This window comes from Orussus abietinus, unplaced genomic scaffold, assembly GCF_000612105.2.
Source record: "Orussus abietinus isolate OABI.00-Male unplaced genomic scaffold, Oabi_2.0 scaffold237, whole genome shotgun sequence".
NCBI classification, from domain to species: domain Eukaryota; kingdom Metazoa; phylum Arthropoda; class Insecta; order Hymenoptera; family Orussidae; genus Orussus; species Orussus abietinus.
Window position 1 is genome coordinate 68,248 of NW_019394386.1, and position 15,539 is coordinate 83,786.

Consider the following 15,539-nt stretch of genomic DNA (forward strand, 5'->3'; position numbering starts at 1 on the left):
GGGACTGATTCTTTGAGCCAGTGTTACTAACTCCGGGCATCCCGGGATCTTGTGCGATAGTTCGGGTAGAAAGACCATGGAACATCTTCGTCGAGCCGAAATATCTGGCACGCATTATTTGATATATTAGAGAGACTTTCGGCGTGATACGTGCGTACCGTCCTCGATGGAATCTAACGCCCTAGAAGCTCTCCATGATCTATAGCTCGCGAGGCGGTGATATATCTTTAATAACTTCGGGAATGAACAATGAGCGCACAACTCGTCATTTAGTAAAACGTCGACGGGGTCGTTTGTCTTCGTTGAACTAAGTTTCGTCGTCGAGCTCGACGTGACGAGTAAAATGAGGCTGCCAAAACGGAGAGAAATCAATAGGACCGCACTCTGAACGTAAATGCAATCGCTGGGAAGGTTTTACTTGTATTTGTTTAACGAAGTACGATTTGTGTTTGATTTTCAATCGCTTTGGGAAGCAGACGGAAACCGAAGTAGGACAGGAAGACAGGAGACAGGAAGTGGGTTCATTCGTTTTCTCTCCTCGTTTTCATTGGACTCTTCTTTTTTACCGTGTTAGAAAAAATTAGTTGATATCGTTGCAGGGCAACTTGTCGAAGTGTAGGTCGTTCGGTAGAACGGAAGTGACCGTTTCTTTTTTTTTTAGGGCAAAGCGCTCCAAGTCTCCTAGAAGTCGAAAGTGGACCATGATGGTATATCTCGCTCGTATCAATGAAGTGAAAAAAAAAGAATATTTATGATGCTCATATAAAAATTAGGTACTTTCATTCTACATTCAAGTTCGCTTTCGGAAGAGATTTATGTGTAAAAACGCGAATTGCACATCAAAGCCGAGATATTTATTATACCATTCGTGAGGAGGATTGGCAATTAAAATTTCATTCGATAGAAAATTTACTTTAAATCACGCTTTCCACTCCGTCGTTAATTATTTATTCTCGAGTACTCACGCTTAACAGGATCGTCAATTAAATACCATTCTTAATGAATTTATTTGAGGTTGAAAGTGTTAGATATGATTTTTCATATTTGGGTCGATTAAAGAGCCGAGATTGGTAACATGTTCAATTCTTTTGTAGAAAGAGCCGAGTGCCGGCCAATCGTAAGCATGTTTATCGTCTTTATTAACCAAAAAATATCGCCAAATTTTCGAGAAAATCAAATTTTGTTAACGAAAGAAATGTCAAGCTTGGATATCACGTATGCAAAATATTCCATTGAGACGAGTTTATGTATAACATTACGGAAGCATGAATCGCTCGTGTCAGAGAGATTAAGGTGATGTGAAAATGGCGTCAAAGAGGTCTCGTTTATGAGACTTTTCTCCGAACCGGGTGTACTTAATTATTTCAAACTTGACAATGTGAGCATGGAGGCTATAAGGAAGGTCCTGCCACCCATGAAATTCCAATTTTTTTAAATTTGTTTATAGATATTTTTAAAATTTTGTATAAAAAATGAGATTTTATGAGTGTCAGGACCTTCCTTATAGCCTCCATGTTCACGTTATAACGTTTGAAACGATTAGGTACACCCAGTTCGTAAAAAAGTTTCATGAATGATTGAGTTTTCGGATGCCACTTTCACATCCCCTTAAGGTGAAATGTTCATTTTATATCCATAAAACGTGAAAATGTTTATAAGACTTTTCTCCAAACTTGGTGCATCAAATAATTTGAAACTTTAGCACGTGATTATGGAGGCTCTAAGGAAGAACGCGATACTCGTGAGATTTCATTTGTCACAAAAAGAATGTCATCTTGGTTCTAGTCTAGGCTAAACAAACCCTTTTTTTTTTCTTTTTTAAATTAAATTTCACAAGCATCAGGTTCTTCATTAGGGCCTTCCCTTTTTATAAATATTTTGACGTTTCATGTATATAGAATGACCCTTTCATATCAAATAATGAAATTCTGAAACTGGTTGCCGCAAACTTGTATCGTGTATCGTTATGGACGTGATTCACGTCAGCGGCAATCAGGAATAGAATTTAAAATGACGTGAATTCACGTCAGCGGCAATCAGGAATAGAATTTAAAATGACGTGAATTCACGTCAGCGGCAACGAGGAATAGAATTTGAAAAGACGTGAATTCACGTCAGCGGCGCGCGAATGTGTTAAGAGAGAAAGGATTCCAAGATGTTAATCGCGTCCGATGCCGACGTTATGTCAAGAGACCAATCAGCGACGTGTTAAATGAGCTTTATCGGTCCATAACGCTGGTGTCGAATGAAACATTAAAATTTTCATGACGCGCCCTCGCAAATTGTGAAACAATCGTCGAGCATTTCGGAAACGACGGAGCGTTAAAAGACGATCGAGCATGACTGTCATGGCGAGAATTGCCCTCTTGATAATTCTCTCGATAAGTTACAGTAGGTTTACACGAAGACGCCTACCCAAGCGATCGTCAAAGGCCACTCGACGTGCGCCTAGATAAATCGTTGACTAAGGAGCCGAGCTAGAGGTAGAAAATAGTCGAGGAGTGAAATAGGAATGAAAAATTGAGCCCTACGGGAAGAACGCCGACCTGGCTCATTTCTTCGTTTCTATTTATCCTTTTTTTTTCCCCCTCTCGTCCATTCTCTTCACAGAGAGAGGGGGATTAAACAAAAATAAGCGAGAGACATTCGAAGGCGGTTCACGAGTAGCAGGTTCACAATAAATGACTAACTAGAGATTCATTTAACGCGATCGAACGGTTATTATTTTGTCGGCCCGCACTTCCGCGTCTACAATGCCATGTAAATCGTATCGCGTGTTGTTATTTGACATTCGTACCAGCGACACGGTTCAGTTTAATATGATTAGTGGCCAACGGGTGCGTTTGGTGACTCCAAGGGTCTATTATATCGCAAGCGTTCCTGCTCTTCATCTTCGTAGGACACTCGAATTCGCTGTAACGATCCGTTACTTTGAACGAAATTAATCGTTAATTATGCAGAGATTTGGTGGGATGTTTGTCGACGTGCGAAAAAGACAAGATCAATGTGACAATGCATTGCGTGAGCACATTTTACTAGCGACTTTGGGTAACGGATCGTCCATTTTCCCGGATAGGCGTCCCAAACGTGCTGTGCCCTAATCGTACACTGGGAGACATCAATGCCCTCCCGTCCTGCATAGGCGATGTCGTATCTGCAGGGGAGGCATTCATGTCCGCCAATGTATGTATGGTGTTTGGTGAGTGCACGAGGCACCGGGTATCGGAAATTTATATCCTCGAGGAGAAAACTACTGCCATTGGCCTGAGCAATTTCATAGAAATAAAGAGTGGCGAGCGAAAGGGGAGACCAGGGTCTAAACTACGATTTTAGATATCTGGTTTAGTGTGTACGGACGAACGGATAGGACGGAGAAACGATTCCTGCTTAGGAGAAATGGTTCACTGCGCGGCATCAATAGATACAAATTTTATAAGAGAAGAGATAAAAACAAATCATCAAAATAAACTGAATAACTTAAAAGTCCAGATTGCGTATAATGATGTTGTTGCTCTCTTCGCGGTGAGGTTGAAGTGTTTCTGTGTAATTGATGTTGCATTGTTTTAGGCACTCTTGTAAGATATACAAATGTCACTGGACGATTCTAACGTTTTATGCTGAATAGGAGGAAAGATAATTATTTATTTTTCTTTTTTATATACTCTACAAAATTTAAATTCGAACACGAATTAAATGCTCTCTTGTACATTTTTAAAGAAATGTGGATATTTGTCGAATAACTTCCCGTTTAACCCAATCTATCTTGATGTCTTGGGCAAAAGAGTTCAAGGAAATATTAAAGTGTATAATGTTTTATCTTTTTTTTCTTTTAAGAATGGAACTGAATGAATTACACGTAATTCTAATTAGACAGAGATGTGCAACAGGGGATGCAACATACAAATGAGATAAGTATTGATATGACTAGTTTTCTTGAAGTATACAAAGAGTCCCAAAATACTCGTCGGGCCTTTTGGGGGGTGAAAGAGGGTACTACCGTTTCTAATAAGAAAATCCTCTTCTAAATTTCTTCCCTCGTGAAAGAACTAGAGACCTATTATACATTGTAATATACGCGTAGAAAAGCATGTATTTTACATGAGGTATTATACCTATCTAACCCTGGTGGCGAGCGTTTTAGTTTACTACATATTTCAGTTCGAACATCACAAACAAAGTACTAATTTAAACGTGATAAATTGAAAATTTTCAATTTTGTTCTTCTCTAAAAACGATTAATGTTCCGTGTAGTTCGTAGTTACAAGGAAAAGCCTGAGAAGGCGAAGAAAGGGAAGCAAGATGAGTCTGTCGTTTTGTTCCAAATATAACTTGAGAAATTGGTTCTTTTTAAATTTAGTAACGTTATTTTTCATTCTGAAAAAGTACTGATAAAAGAACGATGACGTGTGTTAGAATATCTACGAGCAATTATCTATTACTATTAATTGTAAAGAAAACGATTAAAAACCTAACCTTGACTACAATAGTTACAGCGTTGGGTTTGAATTTCGTTGTTTCTTGTTTTCATTTTACTTTCAATGTAAAGGGTAAAAAAACTTATTCAAATCTCGCGCCACTTTTCGACGTGGTAATATGGCTGTCCCCCTCGTCTTGTGGCTTCACTGTCGGTGTTAAGTTACTATCTTATGTCAGTCCCCTCTATTCCTATGTCCATGGATGTTACCAAAGAATTCAGGGCGTTTATTACGTATTTTTGACGAGAGCGCTCACTTCTCGCAGTTCCATCTCATGTGGGTTTATTCGTTATATGAAAGAACGAGATCACTAGCACTTCTGGTCTAGTAATATTGCAAATCGAACATTGTTGAGAGGTGTGGGTTATAGGCAGGAAAGGCGGGAAGATGGAAAGTCGTTAAAAGTAAAGAAGAGGACTCGAGTCTATTCATATTTTTTAAACATGAACTACATTTCCTATAATTAGAAGTTCAACAATATAATTTTCTTATCATGTCATGTAAGCATGAATTATTTAACAGTTTTCAATGTTTAATAATGTAATATAACCTCGCAATAACAGATATTAACCTGTACATTCTAGTAAATTCTCATTCTTCTCACGCAAATGGGTCTGACGCATCACGTAATTTCTTTCTTCTTCGAATAAGGTTATTATTACATCTCCGAATACGATTGTTGCCAAAAATCAAAACACATAGGAGCTTCTGATGGTTCCCAGGAGATCTCTATTGCATGCTTCACTATTTCGTTTAAAAATTTGAGTCGAGCCAGTTCACGTGAATAGTCTCGCATTTTCACCACCAAAAACGTTCCGTAATACCATCAGCTACTCATTCTTCACATTTTCGCTCAACTCTCTTTACGTAATAGACCCCCTGGGCTTCTATGGAGACTTTTGATTTCTTTGATATTACACTGTATTACACATCTCGGGTTTAGAGTATGATTGAGTACGATGGAGCTTAGCAGCTTAGTAGATGTGGGGGATCGAAATTTCCCATGTGTCTAAAAAATTGACAGTTGCATGTTAAGCCTGGTTAATTTTATTGGACTATACAATTATAATATTTTCTGTATTTTATTGTTGCTCGTTAAGAGCCCAGTACTTATTGAAGATGAACAATATGTTGGTAACAGGTGGCAATGGTAATTTTCAGATATTTACAAGGCCTAGACAGACAGTTTTTAAATGTCACTGTTTAAATTTTCAGTCAAGAAAATCTGTCCTTATATGGAGAAATGTTATCGAAAGAATCCCATTCACTTTAGTGAAATGTCTCATCCACATTGTAAGCATGTGTCCTAAAGTTAATTATAATTCAATTATTTTTATTTAACTTATTTAATATGAATGTAATTTTATATCGAGTACGAAGTATTTATCTCAATGTAACAATTATGCGTTCTCGTACAATTTCTATAGAATTTAATATATTTGTATATTGTTTAGTGGAAAAATTGGTAAAGGATCAATTGGATGGTACGATCACGATTCCTGATAATCTGGATTTTGAGTGCGTCGACAGGTCACAGTTGCAGGATCAATTAAGTGTCTTACAGATGGTCCTTAGACGACAGAGAGACAAAGCAGGAAATGGTTTTATAGCTATTTTGTCTCAAAGTCAGAAATGTAGTATTAAACCTCCACAGTCGTATGAAGAAAAACCGAAGAAACAGATATTAGAGAACCCACAGAGAAAACCAGAACAAATTAAGCAGGAGAAACCAAAGGAACAAATTTCTTCAAGTTTATTAGAAAAAGTGGAAAGAAATAAACAAGCAGCATTGGCTAGGAGAGAAGCACGATTGAGAGAATTGGATGCAAAAGCTGAAATATTGTCTTCTTTGCCTTCTACTAGTAGTAACTGTGGTGATTCATTGAGTACAGGCATGTACAAATTAAAGGAAGAGTTAGAAAAGATTAAGAAATTAGAAGACGATGAAACTAAATCAAATTCTCACGGTTCCAAAAGAGTTAGTGAAAATTCATTAAATTACTCATCACCATTGAAACGATCGAAATTAAGTGATAAAGAACATGTTAATGCTACGTCTAATATCTCAAGTGAAAGAACTCGGGATAACAAAGCTGATAATAAAAACCCACATTCTCAGGGGTCATCCATTATTGAAGACTACACAATTTGTGATTCCAGTAATTCTAGAGATAGTGTTAGGAAAAAAGCTATTGCACAAATGAAAAGACAGGGATATGAAGTTTCTGTCGTCGAACCTGGAGAATTTGGACTGAAATATGCACTTTCTGCACCATACCACATGTTTTTAACAAGAGTCGTGAGATCAAAACCCACTTATGAACAGAAATTCTCTGTAACTTTTCCAGAAATTCTTGACAAAAGTTTAGGTGAAATAGTTAGCAGCTTACAAATTAATTTTATGGTAGATGTTGGATGGCTTTGTTTGCAATATTTGTTGGCAGGCCAGAAAGTTGACATGTTAATTGTATGTGGGGAAAGAGTAGATCAAGAAACTCTCCCATCGAAAATTAAATTAATAACAGTGAAGCCACCAACGGCGTTTGGTTGCCATCATTCTAAAATTATGATTTTGAAGTATAAAGACAATGGGATTAGAGTCGTAGTTTCAACTGCCAATCTTTATTCAGATGATTGGGAGAATCGAACTCAAGGGTGAGTTAGATGTTTTTTTAGGATCATTTTATGATAAATTCTTTTTAAAAAGAAATGCAAAAGATGGCATTTCTCGGACCATATCTTATATTTCAAATTATTTCAATTAGAGTTTGGATATCGCCTCATCTTCCTGAAATGAAGCAGTCATCCGATACTGCTAGTGGTGAATCTCCAACAGGTTTTAAGAAAGATCTGGAAGAGTATCTGCTTAAATATAAGGAGCCAGCTCTAACAGATTGGATATGTGCCATTCGAAGAGCAAATTTTTCATCTGTGAATGTTTTCTTCATTGCTTCGGTACCAGGAAGTCATAAAGACAAGGAACGTAATAGCTGGGGGCACAAGAAATTATCTTCGATACTCTCTCAGCATGCTACATTGCCTCCAGATGGTCCAAATTGGCCAATCATTGCACAAAGTTCGAGTATCGGTAGCCTAGGACCAAAGTTTTCAAGTTGGCTGCAACAAGAAATTGTCCCAGCAATGTCTCAAGAGAAGAATTTACAACTTAAAAGTCCTCCTAAATTTCATTTTGTTTATCCAACGATAAATAACTATAAGCAAAGCTTTGATATGAGAAATGGTTCTTGTTGTCTACCTTATAGTATAAAGACACATCAAAAACAACTTTGGTTAAAATCGTATCTCTAGTAAGTATGTCTTTGAATTAAGAATGAGTAACTAAAGTTAAAGCAAATTAAATTTATAATCACTGCCAGTTTTCATAACTTTCAATTTTCATTACTATTTTTACGTTTTTTTAAAGCACGTCGTTACCTTACAAGAATTTTGTTTAATTGAGGCAGAAAGATGCTGAATTTTTACAGCCCATTAAAGTTATAGTTTTATTAAATATCTTTCTTAAGAAAGAAATAGTATTATTTTTCATTTCTGTTTAATGAACGATGTAAAATATGATGTCATAGTCAGTGGAAAGGAAACAAAACATCGAGAGATAAAGCAATGCCCCATATAAAATCTTATACAAGAGTTTCACCAGATTTTAAGAAGATTCCATGGTTTGTCCTAACCAGTGCTAATTTAAGCAAAGCTGCATGGGGAACACAAAGGGCTAGTCATTTTATTATGAATTACGAAGCTGGTGTTATTTTCCTTCCAAAATTTGTGGTATGTAGCCTGGAATAATAAAGATAATTATCTACATTCCATTTTAATGTTTCACTTCTTTTAGACTGGTGAAACTACGTTTCCAATAGCAGAAGAATCGTCAGATGGAGCACCGGTCTTCCACTTCCCATACGATTTGCCACTGGTTCGTTATGAAGATGCGGATGAACCTTTTGTCACTGAATTCTTCTCTATGGCCTAGAACAAGTTTTGAAGGTACATATATACCATTTTAACCCTTTGTTACCACACAAGGGTCCCCCGATATCAGTGGAAGTTTTAGTACATAGATATCTGTTCTCTAATGCATTTCTTAGTGACAAGGTCTTTATTTCTTTACGTGAAGTATGAGAATTAATTTTGTTGAGACCCGGAGCTTCACGATTAACGCTTGACGTTATTGGAACAGGGCTGCTTGACATCAAAATCGTGGTACCTTAATCTTTACACCACGGCAGAGCAACGGCACTTATTACGTCACAGATGTTGTCACTGCTTGCCGTTAGGTCGCAGCACGGTCGACCCGGGCTTTTTTGAATCGTGCCATTCCACCGAAAGAAGAAAGTATTTTACATACAGGAAGGATTATATTTTGTTCCACTTAATAGGTTTCATGGCTTATTTACTAGTTCTGTTTAACTTGAGACACAGCAAGATCTATGTTGTGTAAGTTGCAATGAAATTGATTTTGTAAAAGAAGAAATATGTATTCTTATCTTTACTACGAAAATGACCGTTGTAAATGTTTATAACATTTTTCGTGTACTCAAACCAGCACTGTCTTTGTATAATACACGATAATTATTTATGAAAAGTAACCTCTGCCTTAATGTAGTAAGTGTAAGAGTATATCCGTTCTTTCTAGAACGTCCATCATACAATCTAGTATCTGTATTGATTTTGGTACATACTAAATGGTTAATACAATATGAAATGTAATTAAGGACTAAATACTTAATTAAAATTGAAAGTAATAACAAATGAATAACCGTTTGTCGACAAGTATATTCAAGATTGAAACTACGATTTAGGAATTAAATTGAAACTGGTAATTATCTAGAGACTGTTTGCTTTGAGTTCTACATTATAGATAGGCTTTAAAATTTGGTGTCTTGCAAAATAAAGTACAGTTTTTACTTTTTAAATTTTGAGAAATCGGAAGGTGAAATCCTCGGGGCTGAAAATCTGTTACACCTTGTCTTCCAGGCCTTTACCTCACCATGGGTTACTCCAGAATTTCCATTCAGCGCGTGTGTTTTTTTTCTTTCTTTTCGTGCTCGGACAGAAGACAATACTTGCAAAGTGCTCGTGATTTCCATAAAACATCAGCAGGAAAGTGTTTCCTGATGAAACAGCGCAAGTCGGTCCGTCTTCGAGGTGGCGCATCGCGCATGCTTTGCTTTCAAACCGCTCCTAACTATTTTTCTCCTTCCTGTATCAATTACTTGCGAAGCGAACTCCTTTCGCAATCATGCCTCATAAAAACTCGAAACGATTCTTCGATGTACGCTATAAAGTTCGTTTCCCATAAAGTATTGAAAAATGAATTAATACGTAAAGTAATATCTAAGAGGGATAACTGGTCTCTTATCCAATACTCTTTTATATCTAGCCTTGGCTATAACTTCTATATTAATCAAGTTTTGTTAATTCTTTGGAACTCCTTTCGCAATCATACCTCATAAAAACTCGAAACGATTCTTCGATGTACGCAATAAAGTTCGTTTCCCATAAAGTACTGAAAAATGAATTAATATATAAAGTAATATCTATGAGAGATAACTGGTCTCTTATCCAATACTCTTTTATATCTAGTCTTGGCTATAACTTCTATATTAATCAAGTTTTGTTAATACTTTCGAACTCCTTTCGCAATTATACCTCATAAAAACACGAAACGATTCTTCGATGCACGCTATAAAGTTCATTTCCCATAAAGTATTGAAAAATGAATTAATATGTAAAGTAATGTCTAAGAGGGATAACTGGTCTCTTATCCAATACTCTTTTATATCTAGTCTTGGCTATAACTTCTATATTAATCAAGTTTTGTTAATTCGAAAACAATGAACGAGTACCAATCAGATAGATTTTCAGGAAAAGTAATAAAATGGTGATGAGCTGATGGCATTGTTTCTCGTGTACTTTTACTCTATGACTAATTAGACGAGATCGAGTAATTTACTTAACCGTATGACTGACTGGATAATTGTAAGTGGGAACAGAACGTAGCTTGCGATATTTCATATTTTTGTGATAAATTTCTAGTTCCGAAATGATGTCAGAATGTAAGAAGATTAAAAAAAGGGCAATAAAGGAAGCAGAAATACAATAACGTAAAATTATGAACTCAATAAATTAAGGATTCCGTTAAACTGCCAGTAGCAAATAAACTCGGGTGTCAGAATGTTAGAACATTTTTTTATGCGTAACCGTGAAATTTTAAAACGAGAATCTCTCTAATCAGTCGGCAATGTGATAAACAAATGACACAATAGCTTTTCAAGATATGCATTGATCACACTATTCATTACTTACTTTTTGAAAATGCATTTTTCTTGAATGTGCATTTTCAGAATTCCCACTTATCGAAGTGGCTGCCTTATTGCGTAAAAAAAAAATATATATATTTCATAAANACAAATATTTATTTATGACTTCGGAAAAAATGTAGTGACATGCTTTATGAAGAAGAATGGAAAAATTTAACAGAGGTGCCACCGCTGATGCAGTGAGACATTCATGTTGATAAATGAACTATTTCCACCCTCCGTTGATAAATTAACCAATTCTACAAGAAATTGAATTTGACTATTTACGAAAGGTTGAAAAGCTCTTCGAGGACTCTTTATGCCAGGAACTTATTTCTTATGCGGGACACGTGTACCATTAATACGTGCGCAGCGTGTATGTATACGGATATTGAAGTCATACGGACGGCTGTGACGCTGACAAATATTAGAAAATAATCAGACGGGATGATGACCATGACATTGACTGCCGCGAAACGTCGGATCGTATTGACTTTGTCATTTTGACGAAATCCTCCGATACTTGTTGATTAGGTTCTCAAGCAGAGTGGTTTACAAGAGCGCTTCACTTAAGTGGCAGGCATATCTGAAAAAAAGAGTCAAGAAGATTGAAAAGAACTCGCGAGTACCGTCGCTAATCTATTCATGTTGTTCTTTTCGTAGAAAAATCTAACACGACGTGTTCGATGACGTTCGAAGGATGACACAGGTTCTGGCGCATTCTTCGAAATTTTTGTCAAAATATTTGTACGGGTTTTTTTTCTCCGGGAACAAATTCATGGCAACGGCTGCTTATTTATAATGTCGGGATTAGTAGTCACGAAGCTTCGCAATGGTACTATATAGTTCCGGCAGTTATCGTATCATAAACAGAATTTCTGAGACATTGAATTCTAAACGGCTAGAGCCTGGAATTGATTTACTATTATTAGTTACCATATGCAATTAGTAACCGATTCAAAATTTCTGTCACTCTCCTCTATGAGCGGCACTATACATGTTAATGTTTAGAATATTGCTGGTTCATCTAGTTTTATAATAAGTAACGAAAGCTGCATATGCATTAGGTGATTTTTTAAGATATATCTCGGCCTATCTTTGTAAGGCAATTTGTTGTTGATTTTTTTATCTTACGAGTGGGGAGTAATATTAAAATTTGGATAACATCCAGATTTAACGAAACCAAGGAATGCTTATTGAAGTTTGTGATTATAGAATTAGTAAGAAATCACGTGATACATTCATTGGAATTGAAGATGTGTAGGTGCTCAGTCTGCGCAACAATGTAACCATATTAGTCATTTTTAATTGTTGATCATTTATGAACTTAGTGATAATTCAACAATTTTTCATTTCAAAAGAGTAAACGAAAAGAAACGAATGGAAAATCATATTTTCTTTATGCACGCGCAAAAATGTAATCATATTAGTCATTTTTAATAATTGATCATTTATGAACTTAGTGATAATTCAACAATTTTTCATTTCAAAAGAGTAAACGAAAAGAAAAGAATGGAAAATCATATTTTCTTTATGCATGGAGATATGTTTTGTACATTTTGTAATCGGCTCTTACCTTGTAGCGATATGACGAATTGTGTGAATCTGATAATGTGTAAAATGTGATTATTTAAAAAGTGTATTTTTCATTTGTTTCCGTGTATTCGTTGAATTCCGTGAGTATCACGCTGAATCGGTGGTTCTTTTTGTCTCACGTACTTTTATTGATGTTATGTACACGGTACATTCCGCACGGTACATAGCTCACGTGTAAGTACCTGGATAAATATCTGCTAAATGTCTACACGCTTTGTCCGATGGTGATTCATTGTAGGTGTTAACTTAAATGTTTACATTTTAATCTGAATTTTAGATGCGAATAAAAACGTTTACGCTTTAAGGAAAGTTTTAAACGTCAAAGTAAGCCTTGACGTCGTACTCGACGAAATGAATTTAAATTTGCCCATTTAAAATGAGTTTGAAATTGCAGAGAGACCCAAACGAAACAAAACAATACATGACATTTGAACTTGGGTGTTAACTCTTTTGAGTTATTAGTTATGTTTAGTTAATCAGCGGCTTTGAGTCCTGTATGGTTGAAAACCGAGTACCTAATTTTTTTATCGACTCTCGAAGAAACAACTATTTCATGAGATTGACATTTTTTAACCGTACTTGCTAAAAAGTCATAGGGAATTTAAACTGTAAAACTAAGCTAACACTTCAGCCTGCAATTTAATGGATGCAGTTTAAATAATCTTTGACATTGGTTTTATATTAATTGTACAATTGTATAAAATTAATACAATTAACACTTAAACAGTGTAGCTACTGGAAAACCAATATACGTGTATGCATTTTATTCCACCCATGCAAACGTCATTCTGGGACTAAAAATCTGACTAAACAATCGCATATTGTGTTATATTACGTTGTACGACTGATTTATTTTGTGCGCCATTTTGGAAGCTGTTTATTCATTTTGCAAGATTACCGGATATAAATCACTTTCAAAACATGCATGAGTTTTCCAAATGTATAGTTTAAAGTTATTTAAATTTTTTCAACGGAAAGAGAGAGGAGAAGGGTGAAGATCCTTAAATTAGAAGTACTTGGTTTTTAAAAAAGGTACCTATGACTGATCTATGCCGTTCATATTACACAGGACAAATTTTTTCAATTTTTCTAAAAACTTGTGCATACATAGGTACGTAATTTTCAGAATTATTTTGAAAGTTTGAGGGAATGAAACACGCGGGAGACATTGGTTTTATATTAATTGTACAATTGTATAAAATTAATACAATTAACACTTAAACAGTGTAGCTACTGAAAAACCAATATACGTGTATGCATTTTATCCCACCCATGCAAACGTCATTGTGGGACGAAAAAGCTAACTAAACAATCGCATATTGTGTTACATTACGTCGTACGATTGATCTATTTTGTGCGCCACTTTGGAAGTTTGTTTATTCATTTTTCCACTTTACCGAACATAAATCACTTTCAAAACATGCATGAATTTTTCAAATGTATAGTTTAAAGTTATTTAAATTTTTTCAACGGAAAGAGAGAGGAGAAGGGTGAAGATCCTTNAGATATTGAGATTTAATAAAACTTTTGTTGGACGTTTTGTTCAGACATAATATCCTAATTTTGTAACATTTCCAAATAACATTTATAACATATATTGTGCGCCATTTTGGAAGCTGTTTATTCATTTTGCAAGATTACCGGATATAAATCGCTTTCAAAACATGCATGAATTTTCCAAATGTATAGTTTAAAGTTATTTAAATTTTTTCAACGGAAAGAGAGAGGAGAAGGGTGAAGATCCTTAAATTAGAAGCACTTGGTTTTTAAAAAAGGTACCTATGACTGATCTATGCCGTTTATATTACACAGGGCAAATTTTTTCAATTTTTCTAAAAACTTGTGCATACATAGGTACGTAATTTTCAGAATGATTTTGAAAGTTTGAGGGAATGAAACACGAGGGAGGAAGAATAACAGGTGAAGGTGGTAAGCGAAGTAAATCGGGGCTTACTTTTTGTTGCGTACAACAAATAATCTCCTTTTAATGTTTCATGACGTTTGACATTCTTCGATGGGAACTTCGGCATGTCATTCATGCCATTGCAGAGTGAAATCAATGATATGACTAATATTTCATCAATAGAGATAAAGTCTTTGAATTGTCATGACTATTAGTCGAAACAAGGGTTACGTATTTAAATACCGCTTAAGCAAATGCAATGACTTGCATATTTCTGGGGTTCATTTTCTGCGTTCATTAGGAAATTCGTCGCACCTGCTTCAGCTCTAGTAAATTGTCAGCGAGAAACATACATTTTCCCTAGTAGCACAGAATATTTTCTAAATATTTTTTGCAATCTTTGCTACATATCTCAAGCGACAATTTTTTTAAGATGCCTCGTAGATTTCATTTGAAGATATTTGAAATATTTGTTGAAAATCTCAATGACATATTTAGTTTCAATAATTCATAAACATATAGAGAAATATTTTTTAACATATTAACATAATAAAAATACATTTTTTACTTCACGACTATTATCGGACATTTCATTTGGTATGAAAAAACACGAGAAATTTTTCTAATATTTTCGTTCCGCTATTTCATTATGCGAGCAAAACGTGTGATTTTGATTTTAAATATTTTTAAAACATTTATAATGTATTCGGCAGATAATATTTAAAAAATACTTGTATTAAAATGAAACGAAATGTTTTGTATATCTGGTAGAAAAATATTATGAAAACGCATGGAGGTAATATGATATAAATATTATAGGGATAATATTCTAAAGTAAACGTATTGCAAATATTTCAAATGCCTGCTAAATATTTACATAGTGTACGATATTCGTTAAATATGTAGAAAATATAGTACAAATATTTTGCGCTACTAGGGTTATCTGTAAACATTTCATTGCATGCTTCAGTTTGATTTCGAAGTTGTAGGGTTTGAAACTCTTCTATTAGCCTAAGTGAGTGCAGAACCAATACTTTGGCAAAATCGGCATTCATTGGCGTGTTTTAACATTGAAAATATGTCGAACCTCTCCTGACCGCATTCGATTCACCCTGTGTATCTACAATTTCCTATAAATGAACTACTATGACATTCTCGATCTCTTCCAAGGTCACAAACAACCCAGGAAAACGTCAAGACTTCCTTTCCGTAATTAAAATTGAAATCCTTTGAATTTCATATTATCAT

General features: G+C 35.1%; 1 protein-coding gene across 1 annotated transcript; it reads left to right on the forward strand.

The window, feature by feature from the left end:
• The first annotated feature begins 5,442 nt into the window (after nucleotides 1-5,442).
• LOC105703953 (probable tyrosyl-DNA phosphodiesterase) lies at nucleotides 5,443-9,304 on the forward strand. The gene is made up of 7 exons (XM_012432773.1): nucleotides 5,443-5,625; nucleotides 5,691-5,768; nucleotides 5,930-7,130; nucleotides 7,241-7,783; nucleotides 8,060-8,261; nucleotides 8,326-8,477; nucleotides 8,671-9,304. The coding sequence occupies exons 1-6, from the start codon at nucleotides 5,595-5,597 to the stop codon at nucleotides 8,461-8,463; spliced, it is 2,193 nt and encodes a 730-aa protein (XP_012288196.1). The 5' UTR covers nucleotides 5,443-5,594; the 3' UTR covers nucleotides 8,464-8,477; nucleotides 8,671-9,304.
• The last annotated feature ends 6,235 nt before the right edge of the window (nucleotides 9,305-15,539 follow it).

What these genes read in the sequence shown, in the direction of transcription:
- LOC105703953 (XM_012432773.1), top strand. Translation starts at nt 5,595, where the DNA reads ATGAACAATATGTTGGTAACAGGTGGCAATG. An exon ending in GTTGGTAACAGGTGGCAATG is followed by an intron (nt 5,626 to 5,690) that starts GTAATTTTCAGA and finishes TTAAATTTTCAG; the next exon opens with TCAAGAAAATCTGTCCTTAT. An exon ending in TGAAATGTCTCATCCACATT is followed by an intron (nt 5,769 to 5,929) that starts GTAAGCATGTGT and finishes TATATTGTTTAG; the next exon opens with TGGAAAAATTGGTAAAGGAT.